General features: G+C 40.3%; 1 protein-coding gene across 1 annotated transcript in view; it reads right to left on the reverse strand.

The window, feature by feature from the left end:
* The window catches only part of FAM49B (family with sequence similarity 49 member B), a 72,098-nt gene that overhangs the window by 21,291 nt on the left and 24,877 nt on the right, over positions 1-25,930 (reverse strand). Inside the window, 1 exon segment of the mRNA XM_021386315.1 lies at positions 19,965-20,044. Within this exon segment, the coding sequence (XP_021241990.1) occupies positions 19,965-20,044 (80 nt within the window).

Consider the following 25,930-nt stretch of genomic DNA (forward strand, 5'->3'; position numbering starts at 1 on the left):
TGAGTGTAGTGTCATGATCAGACAAGCGGAAAGCAAAGGCATATTTTCAAAACAAGTCTTGCACGCACGCCCTTCATGCTGAAAACATCTCTGACACATTTCAATATTTTTTTTCCTAATCTAAGCCCAGGGGAAATTTAATAGAAAGCCACAATGCAGCTTAATTCAGGCAAGCACCAAAGACATTTCCCCCCTCTCACCTGAAAGAAAAAGAGTACATTAACAAAGAACCTGTTTGCAACTGGTTAACAACTGGAAAACTTACTCATTATCAGATGTAAAATACTAGAAAGACGATCACATGACATTTTGGATTTTGCTTTGTTCTATTAGACAAATAGCAGGCTTCCAAGCTAATAATAAGTTAAATAAACAAATGTTAGAAAAAACACAATTGCTAGCATCAAGGAATGTTTGCTACAAGAAAATACCTGTTCTCCTTTTGAAAAAGATACACTATTCCCATGACTTCTTTTAACAGAATTTTAGACTGAACGCTCAGAGCACCAAAACTGTACCCTGTCAAAACCTTGCATCTGTGCTCTGGAGTTCAAAGGAGGAAGTGAAGCACAACACTAGATGCAAAGTACACAAAGTGCAAACATTTTCTTACACCGATATAAAATTTTCAGTCAGATGTACGTGGTACAAAACTCCCACCTAAAATTTTACCAAAAATCTTTCTAAGTGAATGATGCAACGTGAAAAATATAATATTACAGTATGACACTGAGCACTACATATGAAGCTACAGACTTAGCGCTACCTCAGACAAAAACCTAACTGGATGTCTCCCTGCATTATTTCTCTAGAACGATAATCCCATCAGCCCAGCAATTGTTTCAAGGCTTTCTGAACATTCTCTGCCTACAGTATCTGGGCAGTAACAGGAAAAAGCCAGCGAATAAGTGGCTGCCCGCAATAGTGGAATCCAAGAAAGCCCTTAGCAACAAGGCATGAGCTCGCGAAGCGGATGGCCCATTGGATCAAGTGTTATTTTCTACTCCAATGAAGCAGTTAAGCCTTGCAGTCATTGAGAATACATCTGCCCTCAACCTTAAAAGCCAGCAAAGGCTGCAGAGCTGGAAACAGGCTTGTGAACTACACCACAGGAATCGCTCTTTTCAGAAAGTCTTCATATTTTCCTTGGATCCAAACGTGTTTTTCCCAGTCTAATGCAGATTTATTCCTCCTCTGACCAGTGCCAGGGAAGTATAAATACCTTCTGACACAACCTAATCCCCACTACTGTTAGTGATCATGGTGCTTAAAGTAATTAAAATACCTGGCATTAAACGAAGTCCTAAAATAACACTGCCCAGACAATAAATAATTATTGAAGTAATACTCATTATCACTCAGCCCAGAAAAAAAAAAAAAGACCAGTAAGTGAAAATTATTAGGTTTAAATTCAGAAGTCTGATACTAGTTGTTTGAAATGAGCTAGATTTTGAAGATGGTCTCCAATTCAAGATTCATCATAGCTACAGTAATGTTATTAATATCAAGTGTATCAGTTTGATACTGACATCTGGATCTTGCTGTTGAATCAAACACATGGAAAGTGCCACTCCAGTCACCAGTTCTACATAAGACAAGCTATTTCATTCACCACTGGACAATTTCATCAGAGAGCATTTCATTTGTTTTATACAAACTGTTGCAGCATACTTCAGTCTAAACTTAGGCAAAGATCCACATACTGCTTTTCACTCCTGACCTCTAGTGGAGATTCTTCAACATATCACTAAGAAGTGAAATCAGCCAGACTTTTTTCCCCTGATAAACAGAAAAAGACATACACCACTCAATTTCTGGGGTTTGATAACTGTAAAACAACTTGTACTAAGAAACAAAAGTGTTTTTTTTTTTTATATGGTAAGGAAGTATTCAGGCTATTTAATAAAAGCACAACTTAAAAGGTGTCCAGAGTTGCCCCTGATGTCAGGTCTTCTGGCTATAGTGACTTTGGTACAATTTGGTACAAATCAACTTCAGCTGAAAGCGAGGCTACTTTTTGAAGATCACACATCATCAATAAAGCCCATTTTCTGAACAAAAATGAGTTAAAAATCTGTTATATCAGGAAAACGGAGCCCTGCCAGGGAAAACAGTCAAGTAAAAAAGGCACACATTCCTTGAAACCAGAATTGTAAAATATGGTCAGGTCAGTGTTTATTCAGTCCATTTTTCCATTTGGAGGAAATCAAGGGAAAGGCACTGAAGATTCTGCAGTCCCTCTAGAAAAAGCAGCCTTAAAGCCTTGTTGATTCAGGAACATTTTAGTGGCACAACCGATACTGCATAACTTCGTTATTTTATCAGGTAAGCATGTCATAACATTTCACAGTCAGACCTAATTTGCTTCGAAACATTACTCTTATTTTAAAAGCAAACTGGACTGAGAAGGGGAGAGACTCGGCTCTGGATAATCTACTCTGGTTTATTCTTTGGTAACTGAGCAATCCTTCCAAGAGCAAGTCTAGAGATAAAAAAAAAAAATCATTAGATGCGTTTCCCTTTTTCAACATAAGTCAGACTGCTTTCAAACGTAATTCTGAGAAACACAGAGTTTAATTTACTTTACAACTGTAAGGAAGAAAAAAAGACTTTGTTTACAGCTATTTACACTCGAGTGCAGTTCACACGCCGCTTTGCAATCTTAGAAGTCTTCTGCAGCGCCGCACCGTGTCCAACAGAGGTCGCTGCCATACAATGTGATTTGCCAGATGAGGGGACGCTCCCAACAAACGCGCTCACACCGTCTCAGCGCCTTCCCTGACTGGGAGCCAGCAATTCCCTTCCGGCCCAAATACTGCACTTAACCAGCTGGGACTACCACGGCCCAATTGAGGCTACCAGGCTGTGGTTTACGTAGTTCAAGAGCTACCAAACTCCCTTTTCTTCACCTTCTCTCCCTCCTTCCCCCCCAAAAAACAAACCGAAGACAACCCCACACAGCTGAAATACAATCTGTGTGTTAAGCCCTCCTCCTGCCAGATTTTCATCTCAGTATAGAAAAAAAAAAGTACTACAAAAACACCAAGCCTGCAAGTTTTACTTTTTTTTTTTTTCCTCTGGACAACACTTAAGATATTTTCAATCTAACTTCAAAGTCCAAAAGAACTGATCCACCACATTTTAGTATACCACTGGTGAACAAGCATTCTTCTGCAATCCTGTTTTTAATTGGGAAATGTGTTTGTTTTTTTTTTCCCTCAAAGTAACAAAATTCCCATCTATGTTAATCAGACTGCCATAGACTTCAGTACACAAGCTGGATGAATTCCCTCTGATGCTCTACTAAACTGCCTGGCTACTACTGCCATCTAATGTACTGCTGCAAGGAGTACACTCTGTTGCACTGCTCCTTAGTAATGTTCAAATTAAACATTCTGTTTTGAGCTCGACTCTGAACTACTGCACAGCACCCCTTCAGTGCCTTGGCTCACATCTTCTACACTAACAACGTTATGATATTACCTAGGCATCAAGCTAATGGATATAAATATTCTATTACATATTCTATCTCAAAAAGATGTTTTGGGCACGCCAGTACTGAAATGCAAATCTTGTGTGCATGGAGCTGATGCGGACTGTCAATTTGATAATCCATTTCAGTGATACACTTGCTCTGAACTCCCAAGGAGGAAGAGAAGCCCTCTGGCCTTCCAAATCACATAACTGGAAAGATAGATCCGTGCACTTCAGGAAAGCTTTCTGATTAGCCTGTAGAGCTTTCTTCCTCCAAGACACCAATCAGACAAAGTATGTTTGCAGAATATGGAAGGCTAATGAAACACATCAGGTTCCTGATGGTACAACAGAGAAAGACTAGCAGAATGATAGCCCTTCCTGTCTGTTTTCAGAACAGTAACAAAATCAGACAAGTCTTAGGCTGGAAAAAAAAAAAAAAGATCCCTACATGGTTCAAAATTACATGAGAATTCTTGAAAGACCAATTTTCTGCAGCACTTACTTGATACTTCCAGCCAGTTCAGAATACCTCATGAGGAACAGTATCAACTATTTTGCTGAGTCTGGATATTCTCTTTCTCCCCTCATTAGAAAGCGAGCGTAAAGATGCAAGTCACATTTGGTCCAGACTTCTTTAGCTGTACATCTCTATTGTACGCTCCAATCACGCCTCGGAGTTGTCTGCAGGGGGATGTCTTCTACTTTGTGGTGATATCATACAACCTGCAATCCACTAAGATCAGTACAAGTATGCAGAATGCTACGTGCAGATCTGACTTCCTGCACCAGTGAATTCTACAAATTCGTACCAACTTGCATCACAAAACGTTCGCTCTGATCTGAACTGAAAGGGAACTAAAGTCTCAAAATCAGTAGGTACTTCAGAGGAGGCCCTCCATGGTTTATGAGAATGCAGAAATAATTTAACCTTTTAGGGGAGGACTACAGATTACAAAAGATCTGTTCCAGTGATATGGCTATAAGGAAAGGTATCAAAGTGCAATTAACCGAACCAGTCAGGTAACAGGTAACAGTAATCCAACTAACAAACCAGCTGGATTGCCAATTTGCTTCAATTACTCAAAAGAGAGCTTTTAAAGCAAATTAAGAGAAACTGTAGGATAAGAGGGAAGATCTCTGAATAAACAGAATAAACAGACAAAGAAAAAGTGATAAATTCCCACAATGGAGAGAAGTCACTGGAGGTCTACAAGTAGCAAACCAATATATTGGCAGACGACCAACGAAGGACCAGAGCAGCAAAGGGAGAAAGTCTGCGACCGATGCTGCTCCTCAGGATAGCAAGGAAACATGCAGCAGGAAATCACAAAAGAACCTCACAAGGCTAGTGTCACTTGACAATGAAACCTAATTGTGGAAGTATAAAGTGATGAATCCAGGGAAAAACAATTCTAACTTCATACTGAAGATTATCAGCTCCAAGTCGGCTATTACAATTCTGGAATGAGACCTCTGAGTCACGTTCAATTTAGATAAGGTTTGCACATAATCAAGCTCATGAGCAGCTAAAAGAAACACCAATTACATGTTCAGAAATAGGGAACATCATTATGTCTCACTATTGAATCAGCAATGTACACAAGGAAATTCTGGTCCTTAAATCTCCTTAAGGATATGGAAGAACAGGAAAAAGTTACTGAAAGAGCACACACGATCAAAACTCTGGTATGACTTTGATAAAAGAAACAGCTTAGCTGTTAAATCCTCATCTGAACAAAAAAATTCTGAATTGGGAAAAAATACAGAACTGCACAATCACTAGAGATATGGAGAACACAAAGGTGCAAAATGCAGACTACTAACATGCGCTAGTTACACTGAACAAAACTAGAAGAAACCAGGCTAACAAGCTGATGGCTCACTCTATGCATGTGAATTCACGGGGAGAGGGTACTAGAAGCCTGCAGCAATTTTAAGGGAAAACAGGTACATATCCTGAACTGAAAACCATAAGAAACCTGAATATATTTAATAATTACATCTGACTCAAAAATACTTGATCTGAAAATACTTATACATTAGAACTGTCACTGATATATTCTCTCCTAGTTTACGCTCCTAGTTTCTAAGCATCTGCTTAGATTAAAGGTTCAAGTTTTACTAGATTTTCAGCTTCACCTTTTAACCTTATTCAGGAAGTGCCATATGGTTAGGTTGGTCTCATTCTTTGAAGCTTTCTACAATCTCTAGAACTTTACCACTGTTATCTTACTGCTGTTTTCCCATTCAAAGTGTTGCTTGGGTAGGGCTTCTGCCAGTTCCTTCAAACCCCTTACACTGCTGATTCCCAGCTGGTTTAAGATGCTGTCAAACATTTGGAAGCCACTTTGTCTCAGCACAGCTGGAAAAGGTTAAAACAATAGTCAAAGACACTCGATTTAAGGCTGCTGATGTGCCAGCATCTCTGTTAGTAAGGAATTTCCCTTCAACACCAAAAATATTGTTGGATCAAAGAAAATAGAAGTTTCTTGCCATATGCTGTAGCTGTTCTCTGGACAGCCTTCCTCCTGCAGGCAGTACCATTCCCAGCAGCACCCCCTGAGCTTTGCTAGCTTTGTGAGATGCTCACCTTCCTGAGCAGCTGAAGCACCATCCTAGTAGAGGAATAAGTAAGTGTGAAAAAAAATGAACAAAAGCAAGAGCACACATCCAGGAGGAAATAAAAGGGTGATTCCTGGGGAAAGTTTACTTGGCCAGACAGACCCATGGTCTGACTGGATTTTGTGACTTTTACACAGTACACTTTGCAAACATACAAATGCTCTAAAGGTTTGCAATGGTTGAAAGTGCAGCTTTGCTAACATCCTTATCCATGACTTTGGATGTAAATGCTACCAAGTGAACCTGCTGCTACTGCTAGTACTAAATGTTCTTCCACCCATCTGCAACATTCCTTGCAGGCTGTGAAAATATTACTGCCTGCCCAGATCCTAGACTCATTCTGTAACTCTAAAGAGGCAAGACAGTTGGCCAGAGGGACTGTTTGACCTAGCATCATCATGATCTCTCCTAAAAGCTACAACAAAAAAACGATACAAATCTCAATACAATCAGCGATTTTGCAAAACAATTATTTCAATATATGGATCAGGTATGAAAATCAGGGGCAATTATTTCAGTGACATATATAGTAGCTTATATTCTTCATTTCTCAATGGGTCATCAAAAGTTTTGGATGTGGAACTCAAATGTTGTCCACTATTGTCAACAGAATTGATGACAAATCAATGTAATCATCTCAGAATTCTGCGAGCTTTTTGCTGACTCATCAGAAGTGTAAGGTAAATAAATCCTAATTCACATTTGGTAGCACTACCTTTCCAATGTGACAGATAGCTATGCTGGCACAGCACAATAAACATGGAGTATAATACAAACCTCCATGAAGTAGCTTACATGATAAGTGGAAATAATAAAACAATGTAAGGGAAAAACCTTCATGAGCATATGCCACCACTTCAGTCTTATAAACCTCCTCAGAGTTCTGGTTTCTGGCTTAAGGCATGTGGTTCAGAAAAGATTTGAAGTTAAATAGTAACATTAATAAAGACAAAAATCAATATTGGGAAAAAAATAACGTTATTTCTGCATTCAAATTTTCCAAGAACTTTAAACATGATCTTCCAAGATAAGCTCTAAATAACAGAATGGCTTGTGTTGGAAGGACATTAAAGATCATCCAGTTCCAACCCCTCTGCCATAAGCAGGGACACCTTCCACCAGATCAGGCTGCCTGGGGGCCCCATCCAAACTGGCCTTGAACGCCTCCAGGGATGGGGCATCCACAGCTCCTCTGGGCAGCCTGTGCCAGCACCTCACCACTCTGAACAAAGAATTTCCTCCTAACATCTAGTCTAAATCTTCCCTCTTTTAGTCCCAAACTCTTCCCCCTTGACTCATCGCAAATGTCACTGAACTACACGCTAGAAATCCCTTTTTTGAAACAATGAGATTTCCTCACATTGCTACAGAGAAGATTCTTCAAATCGTTACTACACTGTGTGGTGAGGTACTGTAGGAGCAAAAATCTGAACACTTGCAACATATTTAGCATCTTCAACCACAGAGACATACATATGGCCAAAACAACCCCAGGCAACACTACAAGCCAGGAGCAGAGTGGCTGAAAGACTGGGTAGAAGAAACAGACCTGGGAATATTGGTCGACGCTTGACTGAACATGAGCCAGCAGTGCACCCAGGTGGCCAAGAAGGCCAACGGCATCCTGGCTTGTATCAGAAATAGCACAGCCAGCAGGAGCAGGGAGGTGACTGCCCCTCTGTACTCAGCGCCAGTGAAGCTGCACCTCAAGTACCACATTCAGTTTTGGGCCTCTCACTACAAGAAAGACATTGAAGCCCTGGAATGTATTCAGAGAAGGGCAAAGCTGGTGAAGGGTCTGGAGCACAGGCCTTATGAGGAGCAGCTGAGGGAACTGGGATTGTTCAGTCTGAAGGAGGCTCAAGGGCGACCTTATCGCTCTCCACAACTCTCTCAGGGAGGTTCTGGTGAGGTGGGAGTTGGCCTCTTCTCCCACATAACTAGCAATAGGACTAGAGAGAATGGCCTCAAGTTGCACCAGGGGAGATTCAAGTTGGACATTATGAAAAACTTCTTCTCTGAAAGGGTGGTCAGGTGCTGGAATGGGCTGCCCAGGGGAGTGGTGGAGTCACCGTCCCTGGAGGTGTTCAAGAAGTGTTTAGATGTTGTACTGAGGGACATGGTTTAGTAGGAAATATTGGTGATAAGCCGATGGTTGGACTGGATGAACTTAGAGGTCTTTTCCAACCTTGGTGATTCTATGATTACATATTAGGCTAAAAATGAAAGTCTTTCAAGAAAACATGACAATTTTGCAGAAGTAGCTTCTACAGCTTGGCGAAAATAAGTACTTGAAAACTACTAATATTCAGCACAGTTCATTTTCCTGCCCATATAATATGATTTTCATTCAGGAGAGTTTTCAAGCAGGTTAACTTTCAGTTCTTACCTACAGCCAGTGCTGCACTCTGTTCTTGTCCTCCACTCTGTTTCAAAAGAAAAACAGATTATGAAAATACATTCTTTTGCACCAAAATCTTCAGTGTAATGCTAAGCAGTCCTGCAAAAGCAAACATGCATCTGTTTCAGACATTGCACTATTCTTCAGAATCTACTTCATAATTATGGTTCTGGACCCATATACCACTTTGACTTTAGAACAATTCTGCATTCTCATTTTTTAAACACAACTTTCAATCTGTAGGCATATAAATAAGGAACACAGTCATCTGGCAAATAACTTGTTTCTAGGAAAATAGGCTGCTGGTGATAGTTAATTTGAAAGAACACATGCCGTAACAAATTTAATTACTAGAAGGTCAAAGCCACAATACAATATCAGTGGAAAAAAATTGGATTTAGATTCCCCTAAATTCCACTTACTCTAAGTAACTTTACAAATCTTTTTTTCCCCTCCCCATGACTGTAGACTGCTGAATTCCTACAACAAAGACAAAGCAACAAAAAACAAAACTGGCAGACATTCATTATGTACAGGTCAGAGCTGAACACAATTCATGTTAACAGAAATCAAAACCACTCACACCCAACAAAAAATGACTTCAAAAAGCTAATTTCCTGAAATAAGAGAAAACTGATGTAAAAATCAAATAGAAAAAGAATGCTAACATTTAACAACACAGAAGTTTCTACCTGAAAACAGATTTTTGTGTAGTCAAGAACACTGGTTAAGATGATTTTGGCTGAAAGTTAATTAAGTTCACTGAGCTATTAGCAATCAGGACAAGTCCAAACTCATCAGAATGACTACACTATACAAGTAAATATGAAAGTAACAGTAAAAAAACAAACACTACAGCAGCAAAGGCAGGGATTTTTTTTTTAAAAAGTTTCCTAAAAGAGTTAGCTGATTGTTATACACATGCCTCTAAGCTTCCAACTGGTGCAATTATTAGAAAATCAAGATGTAAAGAGCTGATCAATTCTTTCCACACAGAATATTGCATTTAGAATCATGAGCACTTAACGCTCTTAAGAAAAGTGTGCCAATGCTCAGATAGCTTGTCCTGAAGGCTTCAAGAGAAACAAGTGAAAGCTGATTATTAACACACACGGTCTTTCCAGGACTCTTACAATAAGGAAGGCAGAAGGACAGACATTTAGAGTCATTAGGCAAAAGGGAAACAACTAGCAAAGCTCTAACTCTATTAGATCAGTACTAAATAACAGACAAAAAGATGCTAGCACAGGAATCCAATAACTGGATTCCCATATTTTTCACAAAATTAGAGAGTCTCATAGCTTGCAACAGACCTTCTATATCACCAAATTCTACCGTCAACCTGACCTATGGAGTCCCATCGCTAACCGTGTCCCTTAGTGCCACATTCACAGGCCTCTTACATACCTCCAGGGATGGGGACTTCATCACTTCCCTGGGAAGCCCATTCCAATGCTTGCACACCTCCTCCATGAATAAATTCTTCCCAAAATCCAATTTAAACCCCCTCTGGCAGAACTCAAGGGCATTTCCTCAAATCCAGATACCCTCCTTACTGCAACCTCTGTTCAGTTACCTGTAGAGAGCAATAAGCTCTCACCTCAGCCTTCTTTTCTCCAGACTAAGCAGCTTCAGTTCCCCCAGCTGCTTCTCCTAATTCTTGTTCCCAGCTGCTTCACCACACTGCATATTCTCAAGCAGCTCCACATTCTTCTTGTAGTGAGAGGCCCAAAACCAAATACAAATGCAAGGTATGGTCACACTAGTGTCACATACAAGGTGACAATCCCCTCCCTAGTCCTGCTGGCCATGTTATTTCTGCCAGGATCCCACTGGCTTTCTTGTTCACCTGGACGTGCACCAGCATCCTCAGATCCTAATTTAGTATCAGTCAGTATGCCTTCATGCAAAACAGACTGAGTACATTTGATGTCATGAACTTTGTTTATACTGGCAAGCTGACAGTTATGAAATTGTACAGTGCGAAAATCAAGTATCATGCAATACTTAAAGTTTTAATGTTTGCATGAAGCTATACAATAAAGCACAGTCTAAATTAGTAAGGACTAGATTTGTACATCTCTAGTAGTCAGAGGGGAATCATCACTGAACATCCATTAAAATGGCAGGACATCAGATTAAAGGTGTGATGGATTCCTTACGCGATTAAATTTGTACTTCAGATGCACCTCAGTTCAGACGAAAGAGTACCTGAATAAAGAACTGCCAGCTGTCAGCTTCAGAAGGCATCACTTCCATTCTCCCACTTAGTGGAGATGATACATGAGCTCTCATCTGACCGTGATTCTCAAGGTTTGGATTTAAGACTGATACAGAAAAATACTAACAGGCAAAAGATAAGGCATTTACTATACAATAGGTAGTGAAAAAATTCAGAAAACTATTACCTCATAAAGCCATAAAGCTTAAAGCACAATCAAAGAAAGCTCACACAGAATTCCCGTACTTAGACGAAGCACAAGGCACCCAGGCTTTAGCGTTTTTCAGAGAACAATCCACTTTGCTACCTTCACAGAGAAAAACGTTGAAATTACTCATTTGAAGTTCAAGATCACACTGGGATTTTCCCTTGCTATGTATTGCCTGCTGGGGCTTTGTGCAAGCCAGAGGTGGACTGCGGTAGGCATATTCTCAGTCCAGGAACGTAAGCTACCCATCACAGTGACCAGAATAGGACCTAGCTTGAAGACAGCATTGCTCAGGCATTATGCACACACTCCTGCTCTACTGCTTCAGTTACAAGCTTGAAATTAACTCCAAAAACTGGTTTCTCTTAGAACTGGAAGTATACATCAAAAATATGAAAACAAACGCAGTTCAATACAGAACTGCAAGTCAAATACATCCCACATGTTGTGGGTATTAAAAAAAGAACAGTTAGAAATTTTTAGCAATAAAACGTGATTTTTACCTCAGTAAAAATAACAGATGGCTACGCTGTAGAAAATCAATCACAGCTAAGATCACGTTTCAAAAAGTTTCAGAGCATCTGCAGATGAACCCAGATTCAATGTTAGGTGGACACGAACTCTGCTAAAAACATGAACATGATGCTAAAAAGATTCTGCTGAAACTGCACGGCAATCTGCAGTTGTAGTCCATCACTGCTACATTTTTATATTGGTTCTTCTAACAAAGCAAACCCAGTAGTTGCCTGCTATAAAAGCACCTTTCTGACCTCAGGCTCTTGAAAGCAGTTGGGATCTTTTTTCTCTGTTCCTTCTCTATTATCCCTTTAATGCTAACCTGGATCTTTACAGTCCACGAGTTATACTAAGCCCTTCACAAACACACAACATTTCTCACTACTGTTTGACACTACTACGTATTACTTGCTACTCTCACATCTGTATGAAGCATATTTCAAGGCCAGGCTGGATGGGGCTTTAAGCAACCTGGTCTAGAGGAAGGTGCCCCTGCCTATAGCGGGGGGGTGGAACGAGATGATCTTAAAGGTCCCTTCCAACCCAAACCATTCTATAATTTCATGACAGAGATAGTAGTCTGATATGAAAGCTTTCTTGGACTGTGCTAGGCACCTGCCAAAAGCATGTGAAACACTTTTTGTCCTCTCTTCACTGAGAAAAAAAAAAAGAATTAATGCCAACATAACTGATAGGCTGTGCAACCATATTAGCATTGAGCACTTCATCCAAACATCTACAGATTAAGCTCAGGCTCACACGCTCATCTAGAAGCGTAGTTGATTACGCAGCACCTCAGCTTCCTTAAGGCTTAGTCCAAAGACTTGGCTTCAAGTAGCGTTGCAAAGAGCTGGTTTGCTTTGAATCAAATATTTCGAGGAAGTTGAAGTGCTGCACTATAGATTCAGAAGGGCGGGGTTCAATGTTAAATACATAAAACTTTTCAGCCAAAAAGGGAAGATTAGCAGACAATTGAGGTGTACAGCATAACGATATATTTACATACATACAAGACTAACATTTAGTATGAAATTTAGTATTTCCTCCATTTACAAGTATGCTTCCCACTTTGACTTAGTAGTAACAGTAAAATGAACTACCCCACACTTCATTTCCACATCACGTAAAAAGTTCTACATAGGAAAATAAAACTAAGTTCAAGTCCGAGTACAAAGGATCTTTTACCCAAATGAAAAAGTTAAATTCCTAAACAACCCTTAGCACTTCTCTAAGCAAGTGAGGATATTCAATATTAGACGTTGAGAAAGCCAAGTCAGGGCTTTTAGGAAAACAGAGATTGGACTTTTAGAGAAAAAAATTGAGTTGGGTGTGGGGGAGCATGGTGTAGGTCACAGGAACTGTTATATTCCAGGTTGAGCATCTGTATGTTATACTGCAAGAAGGGAAAAGGGGAGGTTAAAAAAAGGCACGTAGTTGAGTACTGAAGCAAGTCCTGTGTCTAATAGTCAATTATACTAACAACTGAAGTGCTTTTTCTGGTGGCATATTATGTCCTGTATTTCTTTTGAACTTCCCTAAGTTTAAATCCTGAAGTTGTAGTACCACATATTACACGCAAGCAGAATTTTGAAGAGATATCTAGCATTCATATTTTCCCTCCCAGAAAAGAATTCAAGGTATTCAGTACCTTTATAACATTAAGTGATGTTGCTGCCTGCTATCTACTGCACATCTAACTTCCCTATAGCTACTTAACATTGCTATTTTTCTGCAATTAATGCTTCCTTTGAAGTTATACCATTAACACCCATTTGTTAAGTGTTCCTGAATACCAGCCAAGTGATTCAGCAGCTCTCTATGTGAGCCATACAAATGATACAGTTTTCGTTTTTTAAATGTGACAGTTTAAGAGAGAGTTCTGACTCACTAGTATCACAGTAACAGAAACAAAACCGTACTCTGTCCCAGGAAGTTTGCAGCGACACTCATATGCTTGCATAATGAAAACATTAAGACAAGAAAAGGTCAAAAGGGCCTTTCCTTTCGAAATTATTTATTGGTAGCATGTTATCAGCTCTAAGCAATCCAAAAACCCCTAGCTCCATTCAGTAACACTTCAACAGAAGGGACCCCCCCCTTTTTTTTTTTTAAAATCATCTAGACTTCTGAAGAAAGTGGTTTACCCTAAGTATAGAACTACACTAGGACCACATCAGCAGAAGGGAACTTCTATCATGAAAGGAAACAGAACGACTTCACAACATCTTTTTACTGATTTTTTTTTTAAATGAATTTTAATTCATAATTCTCAACAGTATTAGAAATTGAGAGCTGAACTTCTAGAAAGTGCCCCAGCAGGTAGATCCGCAGGATGAATTCAGACCAGAGCAGATTAGGCTGGAACTACAGAAGTACCGAAGGCAGCATTCTCTGCTGCTCGGATGCAATGGATTTATTTATTCCAGATTAAAAGAAAACACACTTTAATCTTGAAAGTCATTCCAATAAAAACTAGCAGCAGTAAACTGTGCCACATGCTTTCCTCAGACTCAAGGGGATACCTAAGAAGCTCGCTTTAACTCGTCCCCAAACTCTCCAGTACTGCCCACTAAGCAATGCTCAGTAGACACTGCTGTCAGAAGCTACTCTCACGCACAAGCCAGAGGCAACACCACGCAGGAGCCCGACCGAATGGCAAAGCCCTGGAAGTGCAGTCTGTGGTGCTGGCAATGGCCACAGCAGCTCTGCCAGAGCAGCTGCTGCACCGTGCTGAGAGTCCTGAAAGCACCTCTGGTCTGCTCAGCTCCGCCTGCAGTTCCACCTCATCTTCTGTACTGAAAGAGCTGTAACAACTCTTACAGCTAAAATTAAAAATAAAGGAAGCTTATCAGCTAAACAGTAATATTCTACTAACAGAAGATCAGGATTACTCCAATAAAAAGAAAAACATGGGTGATCATATGCCAGTGAAAACTGATAAATGAGAATACTCAAAGCAACCATATCAATCACATCTGTCCAGAAAGGAAGAATCTAATCAGATCGTTTTAACCTGTGACCTCAAATGTTTACTGAGCAGCATTTAAGATGAAAGCATGCACAGAAGTTGCATAATGGAAGGTAACAAACATAAGACAGAATATGGGAGCACTGAAGTCTGGGCCTAGCTTGTAAGGACTGCTACGGCATTAAACAGCTTTATCTAATAGACAGGGATAAAAACAAGGAGCCATAGGACAGGGTCATAATTGCTGCACTGTAATTTAATGATACTGAGCAAAACATTTCTGCTCAGTAATTTCCAAAACTACTTCCAAGATGAGATAAAAGGAGGAAAAAAGCTGCAGCTGTGGCCAGGCAGTAGGCTGAGCATTAACCCAGTCAGAAGGAATATACGTTAGGAATCCAGCTAACCTAAAAACTAAAAATTTCATTTAACAAGCATCTAAAAGTCCTCCTATAAGTCAGGAAGTGAAAAAAGCAGCATCTGACATCAACCTAACAGAAAAGACCCTATAAAATGTAATGTGAGATCTCCATCACCAGCCTCAACAAACAGCTTTTCATTAGAGCAACATTTGGCCTGAAAAAAGTTTACATATTTTGCAGGTCTGTTTAAAAGCAACTTTTTGAGAAGTCAAAACAACCCTTAAATTAATGACTTCGGTTTGAAAGTTCATTGAACAAACAGAACTAAACAGTTGGTGTTGTCCTGAGTGATTATTTACAGGTGAAGAAAAACAGCAGCTTCACCTTCATAAACAAAACAGCACAGCTTGAGGCTCCAGCAGAACACGGGCCGTGCTACACAAGCCTTTAATTCAGATTCAAAACTCACTTCTTTTTCAGCTTACTCTGCTAAGTGCTACAGCAAGACTGCTACATGTAAAGTCAGAGTATTCTGGAACAGCTCTACGCTTGATGAGTCAGAAACCTGTCACCGATCATTTGCAGGTTACTGCCATCTTCATTCAAGGTTTTAAATAATGGTACATCCACTGTAGGAGAAAAGATACCACATTATGCTGCATCAGCACAGGCAGACTTTTAACATTCATCGCTGATGGGTACCTGGTAAGACTTTAACAACAAGATTGCACACAAGCGTTTGAGCCTTCAATCTATTTCCATGCTATTGCAGCCAGCCATATTAAACAAGCCACATTAAACAAGCCCTAAGATAAAATCCAGCAGACAAACAAGCTCAGTTAGGCTGAAAGGAATTCCACCAAAATATTTTCTAAGTAAGGGATAACATAAAAGATGTGTGTACCTCACCACCATTTTCTTGGAAAAAATTCAACAAACCCACCATCACACAGACAACAATTCAATTTGAGCTCAGACGAACTGCAAACAATTTTAAGCAAACCTACCACAATACCTTCAGAGCAACACTACCAACGGAGATTTTTTTAAAAACTTGTGGCTCAAATGGGAAGTAAAGGTGGCTTCAGTCATCAGACATTCATTTTTCTTCATGTATTTACAGTATACGACTTCATTCTGATGGATTATTCTTTCACCCTGGCGCTTCTCACATTATCCTACTGCTGCGATCCGGTAGCTCTGCCGTGAAAGCTTTTCATGCTACTCACAAGCACTCGTAACTTCACTATCTCTAAATTCCTTACATGATGTTTTCCTGAAATGGAAAACCTTCTGAACGAATGCATTAATAGCTCCAGATTTTTTTTTTTAAACACCTATTTCCTTGTTTAATCAAGGAAACATTTGGCACTGACCAAAACAGAACAGAACATTGTTTTCTATCTCTAGCAGCACATTTAAGTTTAGCGTAAACTTCCTGACAGTCAGACACACAGAAGTCTATAACACTACAGCTGAACTCAACAAAATCCAGCTTCTGGATCACATCCTTCACTACTAACCTTTTGGAGGCACACAGGTACTGGGACAACTAGAAAAACTTCCTCAGTTCTTTTCAAGCCCAGGGTTTTCCTGCTCAACCTACTGGAGGAAACATGCTTTAGCGGTGGGGGGGGGGGGGGGAGATTCAACTCCAGAGGTCCCTTCCAACACCTATGATTCTGCGATATTATGAGATTTAAACTAAACAACAGAAATAATTACTGAAGACATTTTAACATTACCCACAAGCAAGCAGAACATATGAAATTATGTCAGCCAGACAAATGCTACTCTCGTAAGAGCTATACAAGCCACAAGAAAGTGTTCTCAAAATTAATACTAAGGCGACACGTATGCATTTGCTTCCACTTTGCAAACATAATACTAAAGGTGTTTCCAAATTTATTAAAATTAACATAAACGCTGAACCTGTTAATCCACAAACAGCACAATATCAGTGCTGGGGCAGACTCCACAACACACTGAACACTGCTCAAAACACCTCCCCATTGTCATTCCACTGTAATTACAGGGGAACCATTCTAAGCTGCACAGAAAGATATGCAAATTTTCAAGCACATAAACAAATTCAAGCTGCAGGTGAGAGAACACAGCTATAAATTAAGAATGAATAATTATCAGAGGTTCTACTTCAGAAAAATCTTGATATCTATCTTCTATTCAGAACAATTGATACTCAGAAAAAATAATCCTTTACGAGGTAACATTCTGAAGAAACTATCGCCAGAAAAATAAGGCAACCACTATCATGTTATACGTCCTTTAGAGTCTGTGATAATGGGCTTCTAAAATACAGCCAAAAGAAAACGTGTATCTAGAACAATATCTGGATAAAATAGGCACATGTGCCTCTCATAGAGCCACTTGGAATGCACCACACTAAGAAATATTCAGTCAGCTGCGGGTATCTCAGCACCAAGATCCAGCAAGACAAAGACACTCTTGCCCAAGGAACGTGGTGGTTGTAAATCGCATTCTCTCTTCAGCATATTCCCAGAGCCGGGGGCCGAGCTGAGAACCGGGTCAGGTCTAAAATGTGCTACAGCTCAGCATGTTCTCACCCACTACCCTCCCAGACTAAAGTTAATGCTGGAAACAGTGAAATCAAGTTTGCGCAGCACTACCCCTGAGCTAATAAATCCTGCTTGGTCCTAAAGGAAATACTGAAGGAAGAAGACTGTTTTACCACAGCCATAGACAAAGAGCTCCATTCTAGAACCAGGCAGCTTCACTCAGCACAGCCATCCTGTTTTAAGTTCTCTTGGTAAGAGATGGGAGTGAGGGGGTGGGAAGGGAAGCAGAAGTAAGAAAATGGACAGATGGCCTCTAGCAATCCCCTCACTGCTAGGCCAGTAAGCTTTTCAGTTCGCTGTATATGGCGAGCTATGCACTCAAATTTAGGCAGACATGCATAATTTGTTCATATCATAGAATAGCTTAGGTTGGAGGGGACCTTAAAGATCATCTAGCTCCAACTCACAAGCTGTGGGCAAGGCTGCCAGCCACTAGACCAGGCTGCCCAGGATCCCATCCAACCTGGCCTTAAATGCCTCTAGGCAAGAGGCATCCACAATTTAACTGGAAGACCTGCTCCAGTGTATCACCACTCTTAGGAAATTCCTCCTGAAATTTAATTGAAATCTCCTCTCTTTTAGTTTAAAACTATCCCCCCTTGTCCTAGTGCTTTCAGTCCATGTAAAGAGTTGGTCTCCTCCTGATTGTAAGTTCCTTTCATTGCACTGGAAAGACTGCAATGAGGTCTCCCCAGAGTCTTCTCTTCTACAGGCTGAACAAACCCAGTTCACTCAGCCTTTCTTCATAGGAGAAGTGCTTCAGCCCTCTAACTATCTCCACAGCCCTCCTCTCGCCCCTTCCTAAAAGCTCCACATCCTTCCTGCAGCGGGGGCCCCAGGCCTGGACAGAGTACTCCAGGTGCCCTCATGAGTGCAAAGCAGAGCAAGACAGATACCTCCCTCACTTTGCTTTTGGCCACCCCACTTTTGATGCAACCCAGGTTACAGCTGGCCTTTCTGGCTGCAAGAATGCACTGCTGGCTCAATGATTATCAGATAGTAGCAGTACAGTTCAAAACTGGTGGTAATAATACAGTGTTTCAGCGTGTCAAGCTGTGACATGCTACAACCACATGTACCTTCTGCGGTAAACTGAAGGCACAAAGCCGTTTTAAACTGAGAATATGGGAAGAAGTTTCATACACATTTTAATGTCTGAGGCTACGTTTTTTTTTTTTTAAACACAGAGCTAGGCACAAAAGCTCTTGAAAGTATAGCTCACAAATAGCTGTAACATGCAAACCATCTTTATACAAAAAAGAACTATATGAAGTCAAATGTTTTCAGTATGTCATTTCCATCAGATGGACATATATTAATGATATCAAACTTTTAAAGGCATATAAGATCAGTAGAGCAACAGGATGAAATATGCTCAGTCAACCCTGGTTATTAGCAAAAAGTACACAACACAACTTTATATTACCCTCAATTGTTTATAAAATTTAGGTAAATTAACTGGTGCAGGAAGCTGAATAAAGCATCTGTAAATATTTGGGTCACAGAAGCTTAATGTTTCCTTACTGGCTAAGATACTGCTTCTTTTCACATTCATCCCTGGATCCAGCTGCTCACCCCATGCTGAGATGAGAAATGTCTTTGGGTTTACTCAGCCCTATAGCTCAAAAAGTAGGATTAAACTTGTATAGAAGGTATATAGGAAGTGGTAGTTGGAGGAAAATTGAATGCAGGTGTAGTTTACATCTCGTGGACGTTTCCCCCATACTAAAGACTATTACTTCATTCACTGAGTATTTGAGAAGCGAGATGTAGACCTAGTACATCCTCTGGATGCATATGTGATTTAGCTATGTTAAGTCACACCCACGTCCTAAATTCTCTGGTTTCTTTATGACTGGCTTATAACAGCATGGCTCAACCCCTTAACTTATGGGTTGACAAACTGTTAGCAAGAGGTTATAGCTCTTCATCAGTGATTCTTTTACTGTCCTGAACCACAGGTAACCTGCACGTAGTTTTAAATGCCTGCGAATTATGGTACATCGTCAGTTACATTATCATGTGTCATTTCCAGTAAAAACGTTGCCTCATTGAACACCCTTCAAATCATTTAAAAAACACTAATGACATTTTCTAATGTCATTTTCAAAGCACCTGGAAATTTCAATTAGCATGCTTAGCATGTTCAGCTTCTAAATCAGCTTTCTTTAAAGTCTTCTTTTTTTCCTCTCTCTCAAAGCTCTGGAGCATTAGATTTGAAGTCTCAGTGTTTGCACTATCACACTTCAAGTAAATAGCTCTGGTAAAAAAAAAAGTACAGACACATTGTATTCGCCTCAGTGGAAAATACAAAAAAGACAATGTTTAACATCCCACCACAGACAAAAGACTCCTCTTTTTCCTCTACTACTGGAAGAGCAGGAGTTGAGTCACTTTGCATTTTATTTGAATATCTGCATGCTCTCCACCAATATTGTGCCTTTTGTCTGGTAAGCTACAATTAAGCACAGAAGGATTATTTCATGGACTACTTTCTGCTTTCAATACATCAAAGTAATTTGTACCTCTTGTCCTAGGATATTATAGAAAACACAAATAATTGACAAGCAGACATCTAAAAAAAAGGTTTACCAGTTGGTAGTATCTTCTTGCAATCTTAACGGAGAACTCCTCTTCCCCAGGTTACCAATGCAGCAGCCTGTCTTCAGAATCTGAACAAACAGAAGAATACCATTAAAACTAAACAATACACAGCACTTAAATTACACCAGTCAGTGCAAGAGGTAAATCGATGTTAATCCTGTGATGCCAAGGAACAAATGCAGTTCTTTAGGAATCCAAATAAAACAAAGCACTTGTAATTTTATGGAACTGACAGTACAAGCAAATAAAGAGGCATCCTGACAAACTCTTCTGTGAGTCAGTAAAGTAATTAGCTATCCGTGATCACAAGCATCAGAAATAGAGCATTACATCTCAGCATTACTGAGCTGACTTACATTTATTTGCAGCATAGAAAAGTAGGTCTCAGTTCATACACAGTATCATGTACTGCATATAGGAAAAAATGGTTCATGAGTAGTTTTCACTCGTTAAAGACAAATATGGTCAGTAACAGTATTTACCTTTTAGAACTTACTCTAAGATAATTTTCAAGTAAGAAATCTAAGTAAAGTTTCTGGCTTAGAAATTTAGTCTTGCATAGTACAACAGAACAGCATTTCCTATGGGAATGTTCCATTGAGATCTACTGCAGGTGTCTTTTGGTTCATTTGGAATAGGTTTATACAAACATCCACCTTTTTATACTGCAGTAACTGCATGATAAACTAGCCAAAATGAACACCTTTCCATTGTGGTATTACGTAAATCTGTTCCATGTGAGGTTTGGCAGGCTTCTTCTGTTTCAGGGATTTCAGCAAACGTAAACATTTAAGTGTTTTCACTTAACCTGCCTCCAGAAAACCCACTTCAGCTCCTATTACAGGCATTGCTCCTGCTACCAGAATCCACCCTGTCAATATTTCACACTGGGGTTCTTGTAAGGAACAACCCTCCTATTTCGTACCTTAATTCTGTTTGTTCAAATAGCAAAGTCAACTACGTTCTGCAGTGCATCTGTTTTTAGAAATTGGTTTACAAATTGTTTTCAAAGAGACTTGGTTTAGAAATATAAAATTATCATCACGTCAATGACATCTGCAGATCCAGCTGAAGAGGTATGAAATATCCAATGTTCATTTGTACTACTTCAGCTATCAGCAGCTCCTTTTAGATTACATAATCCTGACTAATGAGCATTTAGCACAAAAACACACTGCTCTGCAGTGAAACTTCTAATCAAAAAAAGCCATAGAAGTACTTATTTGCCCCAGCTTGAGAAGGGGGGAGGGAAAGGGAAGAGCTCTGCAGTACAGAGGCTTTGGGATGATTTTAGTTTTATGAAAACTATCACCAAAAGTTCCTCCCCTTTTCCCACAAGAGAATCCTGTACCCCCAACAGGACCATTAAGAGAAGACAAGGAGTGTAAGGATCAGTAGGAAGTCATTACGCAAAATTTAACTGATAAATCAAATGATCTTACTTCCATCCTGAAGCAAGTCTGCTGCAACAGTTCAAAAATTAAAAAAAAAAGAGTAATGTTATCAATGAGAATTTTCGCCAATTTGTGTCAAAGGCAAAATGAGCAGGTGCCTTGGAAATTAATGTTTTTGTTTTCCCTGCAAGTGTTGTTGCATAAAGTAGTAATTTATTTTCTTGAGGGAAAAAAATCTAAAAAGGTATCCAGGACACCCTACTCACTTTGTAAAAGCACTGGATTTGTCTCAACAATTTTTTTTTTTTTTTTTTGAACTGCCCTATTCTGGGGTTGGAAACAGATAATCTGTAAGGTCTCTTCCAAGCCAATCCATGGTTCAGTTTAAATCATGGCTCCTCCTGCCAAAGAGCTTTATAAAGTCACCAGTTCCTGACAATTTGGTTACAAACCCCTGAATGGAAGCCATAAGGTCTTATACTCACATGCTGCTTGGTATATCACTGAGCAGAGCAGCACGGGTCCCTGCCTCACAACTGTATCTCGAAGTTCTTGTGGCTGAATGACCACTTACACAATTACAACATGCGTAATCTCATTCAGCACTCAAATACTTGGATCCTTCTACCCTGCTATACTACAGTAGAAGTTGCTTCTTATTCAGTACCAGAGAATAGGCTTTTTTCAAGCATGACTGATTATTTCATTAAACCAAAAACTTGTTGTACTTCCACGGGACCAACTCACAAGTCAGCACTTTCATCAATTCAAACTTCATTACTACTTGAAGCAGCATGCAGGATTTTATTTTACCAAAAGCTATATTCAAATCCCCCAGAGACCCTCTCGTCTCCCAACCCCATGCTTTCCCTGCACAGCCCAGCAGTGCTGCTCTCCCGCTCAGCAGCTTCCACACTCCAGCTTCTCCCTGACAGCCGCTCCTGCATGCTGCCCCTTCAGCAACAAGGGGGAGAAGTGCCAGGAGTTGGAGCTCAAGAGCAATTCTGGATGGGAAGAGGCAGAACAGCAGCAGGTACTGCAGAGCAGACAGCTCACGGAAACATCTGCTTCCATAGGAACTATGTGATCTCCTGGTGCTGGGCAAAGAATAATGTCTGGTGCCATGTGAGGAAAGGCACCGCTGTGGGCGTGCATGACTCTAGCAGCTGGGCACTACCACACAGCACAACAGCAGGGGCTGATGTGAGGGCATGCACAGAGCTACTGATGTTTGGTCCCGACAAACACATGGAAAAAAAATCTCAAGAAAAAAATAATCAGAGTACCCTATGCAAGACAGTTTGCAGAAATGCTGTGGAAAAACAACTCTTACTGCCAGATAGGGCAGTTTTTAAGCAGGGACTTAATGTTATCTTTACAAGTTTTTCCAGTCTTTGCTACTATTAATGCAGGAGTCACAGATCAAGAGCACACCGTGTCACAGCAGGCTCCAAGTGCTCACAAGCAGGTAGCAGGGATGGCTCAGGACCACGGGGAAAATGAAGTCCGAGTGTTTCCTTAAATTCTGCACAAGCTGAGAGCTGCCAACCCAACCTCACGCACTCCAGTTCTCTGCCTTACTCTGGTCAGATGCTTACTGACACTGCTGAGGTAACAACCTGGAACAGCTTGAGCTGCCATTTCTGTGATTAGCAGTTTATGCAGCACATTCAAGAGCCCATAGAAATGTGGGTTTCACAGCTTTATGCAGCCAAGTAATTGCAGATAAAAAGCTTTGTCTAAATTACGTTTAGGAATAACAGCACCTAGCATTAATCTATATACCCAACACTGTTGTACAGAAATGAATCACATTCAGAATCATTACGTTGCACTCATCCCTGTGTTTGACTTTGCTTAGGCCCAAATGTAGAAAGCACAGAAGACAGCAACAGAGATTTGAGGTGAAAGCCCATCAGCAGCGTGTCCAGAGAAGGGCAACAAAGCTGGTGAGGGGTCTGGAGCACAAGTCTTGTGGGGAACAGCTGGAAAAGCTGGGACTGTTTAGTATGGAAAGTAAATGGCTCAGAGGAGACCTTGTAGCTCTCTCTAACAAGCTGAAAGGAGGCTCTGGCAAGGTAGGAGTCAGCCTCTTCTCCCACGTAACTAGCGATAGGATGAGGCCTTAAGTTGCGCCAGGGGAGGTTCAGGTTGAATTTTAGGAACAATTTCTTCTCTGAAAGAGTGGTGAGGCGCTGGAACAGGCTCCCCAGCGAGCTGGAAGAGTCACCGTCTCTGGATGCGTTCAAGAAATGTCTAGATGTTTTACTATAGGACATGGTTTAGTGGGGAAATATTGGTGGCAGGTGGACAGTTGGGCTAGATGATCTTGGAGGTCTTTTCCAACCCTGATGATTCTAAAAGACCTTCTTAAAAAAAAGGCAACACATCCAGAGTCGTATAAAAACAGGGAAACCTGTACATGCTAGAATTTGTATGGATAGCTTCCACAGAAAACAAAACTTGAGAACTTGACTGGTCACTTAAATGACACAAAGTATTTTTTTTTTTCCTTTCCAACTTACATTACCAAAACAAAAATTTACAGTTGGAAGAGGAAACTGTCCTGCAATTTTACGAATTACTGGTCAGGGAACTATTAAAATAACCCCAGAAGTTGCTTCTACACAGCTAGAAAGGTAAGTTCTCATTTCCCTGCTTTCAGGAGAGTAATGAAACTGTTTAAGATCAAAAGAAATGATACTAAAACGAGTAGTCAGAGCTTCAACCGGAGATCGTGCAGTCAGTAACGATGGTCCTAACACACAATACATTGTGACTAAAGTGAAGATTATTAATTTGTGAAGATAAACTAAAGTTGAAAAGGCAGAGAAAAAACACTCATACATCACCTTCCATTGTTCCCACGGCAAACATTTGGCACAGGTTTAAAGCATTATCAATCCAAGACAATGCATTAATTGAAGTGTAGTTTACCATATTTGCCACGCAGAACCCTGACCAGCTTTTCCTCCGTTAATTACTCTAAAGTAATAGAAAAGAGTTCCAAGTGTACGCACTTTCTATGATTCTCTCTCTCCTTTCAGTGTTATATTTCTGTTTTCAAACACCATATTTGGCATTTTGAGCTCAGCAGAGCTGCATGGTTTAGCCACCTTCCCTTAAAATACAAGTTCTCAAAACATCTTGAAGTTGGAGGATCTGAAGAGAAGTATAACACCTTTGTCAGTTCCCCCATTCCACTAAGAGGAACAGCACGTGCTCAAGATTCAAGAGTTTGCTGATGCTTCAGAAGATTTGACAGTCGTCAGATCCTTTACCTTTAAGCCCTCACTCACCCAGCTAGTTGGAGATCAGGAGCCTGTGCCACAATTTACCGTAAATGCACCAGCAGAAACAAAATAGACCTCGCATTTAACATAAAACTGAAACTGTAAATACCAATTTCATTTAACCATACAATGAGCATATTTCTTTATTTCACAGAGAAATGTGGAACTGTAAGTACAACTGTACAGATAGGAATCAACTGAATATTCTGACATGAGAAAGACTGTTTAACTTGGAAGAAAAAAAAAGTACTTTACTGTTCCCCTTCAAAATAGTTAATCCTCACAGAGCAACTCAGCTCCTTAGAGTGTCCCTACACAGAGGAAGACAGACAGAACGGAGATGAAGCATTCCCCAACTTCCTTATAAAACAAGTTTCCAGAGCAAGATGAAAAGCTGCAAGTTTATGCACACACTGAAACAACGCAGACATGCACAGAATCATAGGGGTTGGAAGGGACCTCTGGAGATCCCAATCCTAAAAGCAGGTTCTCTACAGTGGGTTACACAGGAAAGCATTCAGGCAGGTTTAAAATATCTCCAGAGTAGAAGACTCCACAGCCTCTCTGCGCAGTTTGTTCCAGTGCTCTGTCACTCCCAAAGTAAAGAAGTTCTTCCTCATGTTCAGACAGGACTTCCTGTGCTTCAGTTTGAGCCTGTTGTCCCTCATCCTGTCACTGGGCACCACTGAGAAGAGCCTGGCCCCACTCTCTTGACTCCTCATCTTTAGGTATTTGTGTTGATAAGATCCCCTCTCAGATGGCCCACAGCAACTGTGTCTTACGCCGTATGTTTTCTGTATGTTATCACAGAAACATCCTTTCTACTATTGCTGAGAGGATGGCTCTTGATACAAGACAAAGGAGGAGGACATACAGGAAGAGAAAACTTTGAAGATTTCTTCATTCTGAAGCAAAGCTGTCGCATCTTCATACTTTAGATCTCAATTATTGCATTTGCTCTTTGATTATATTAGGCCTGGTCAATGGACTGAATAAAATACTTTGTTGAAACTGGGAATTAGCCCATAGGATGAACACTGGATCTTAATTTTTCTACCCTCTACAGAGGTAGAATAAAAGAAGCTCTGTACGTGACATGAACCAGCAGACCAGCACAACCACTACTGACTCTACTTAATGGTTAAATATATAAGCAATCTACAAGAACTCTTCCTAAGCAAAGTTTACAGCAAGAAGATTGCAGTTGCTCATCCAGGCTCCAAAGAACAATTCCAGTTTTGCACTAACAAAGATCCACTGTGAGTTA

This window comes from Numida meleagris, chromosome 2, assembly GCF_002078875.1.
Source record: "Numida meleagris isolate 19003 breed g44 Domestic line chromosome 2, NumMel1.0, whole genome shotgun sequence".
Lineage (NCBI taxonomy): Eukaryota > Metazoa > Chordata > Aves > Galliformes > Numididae > Numida > Numida meleagris.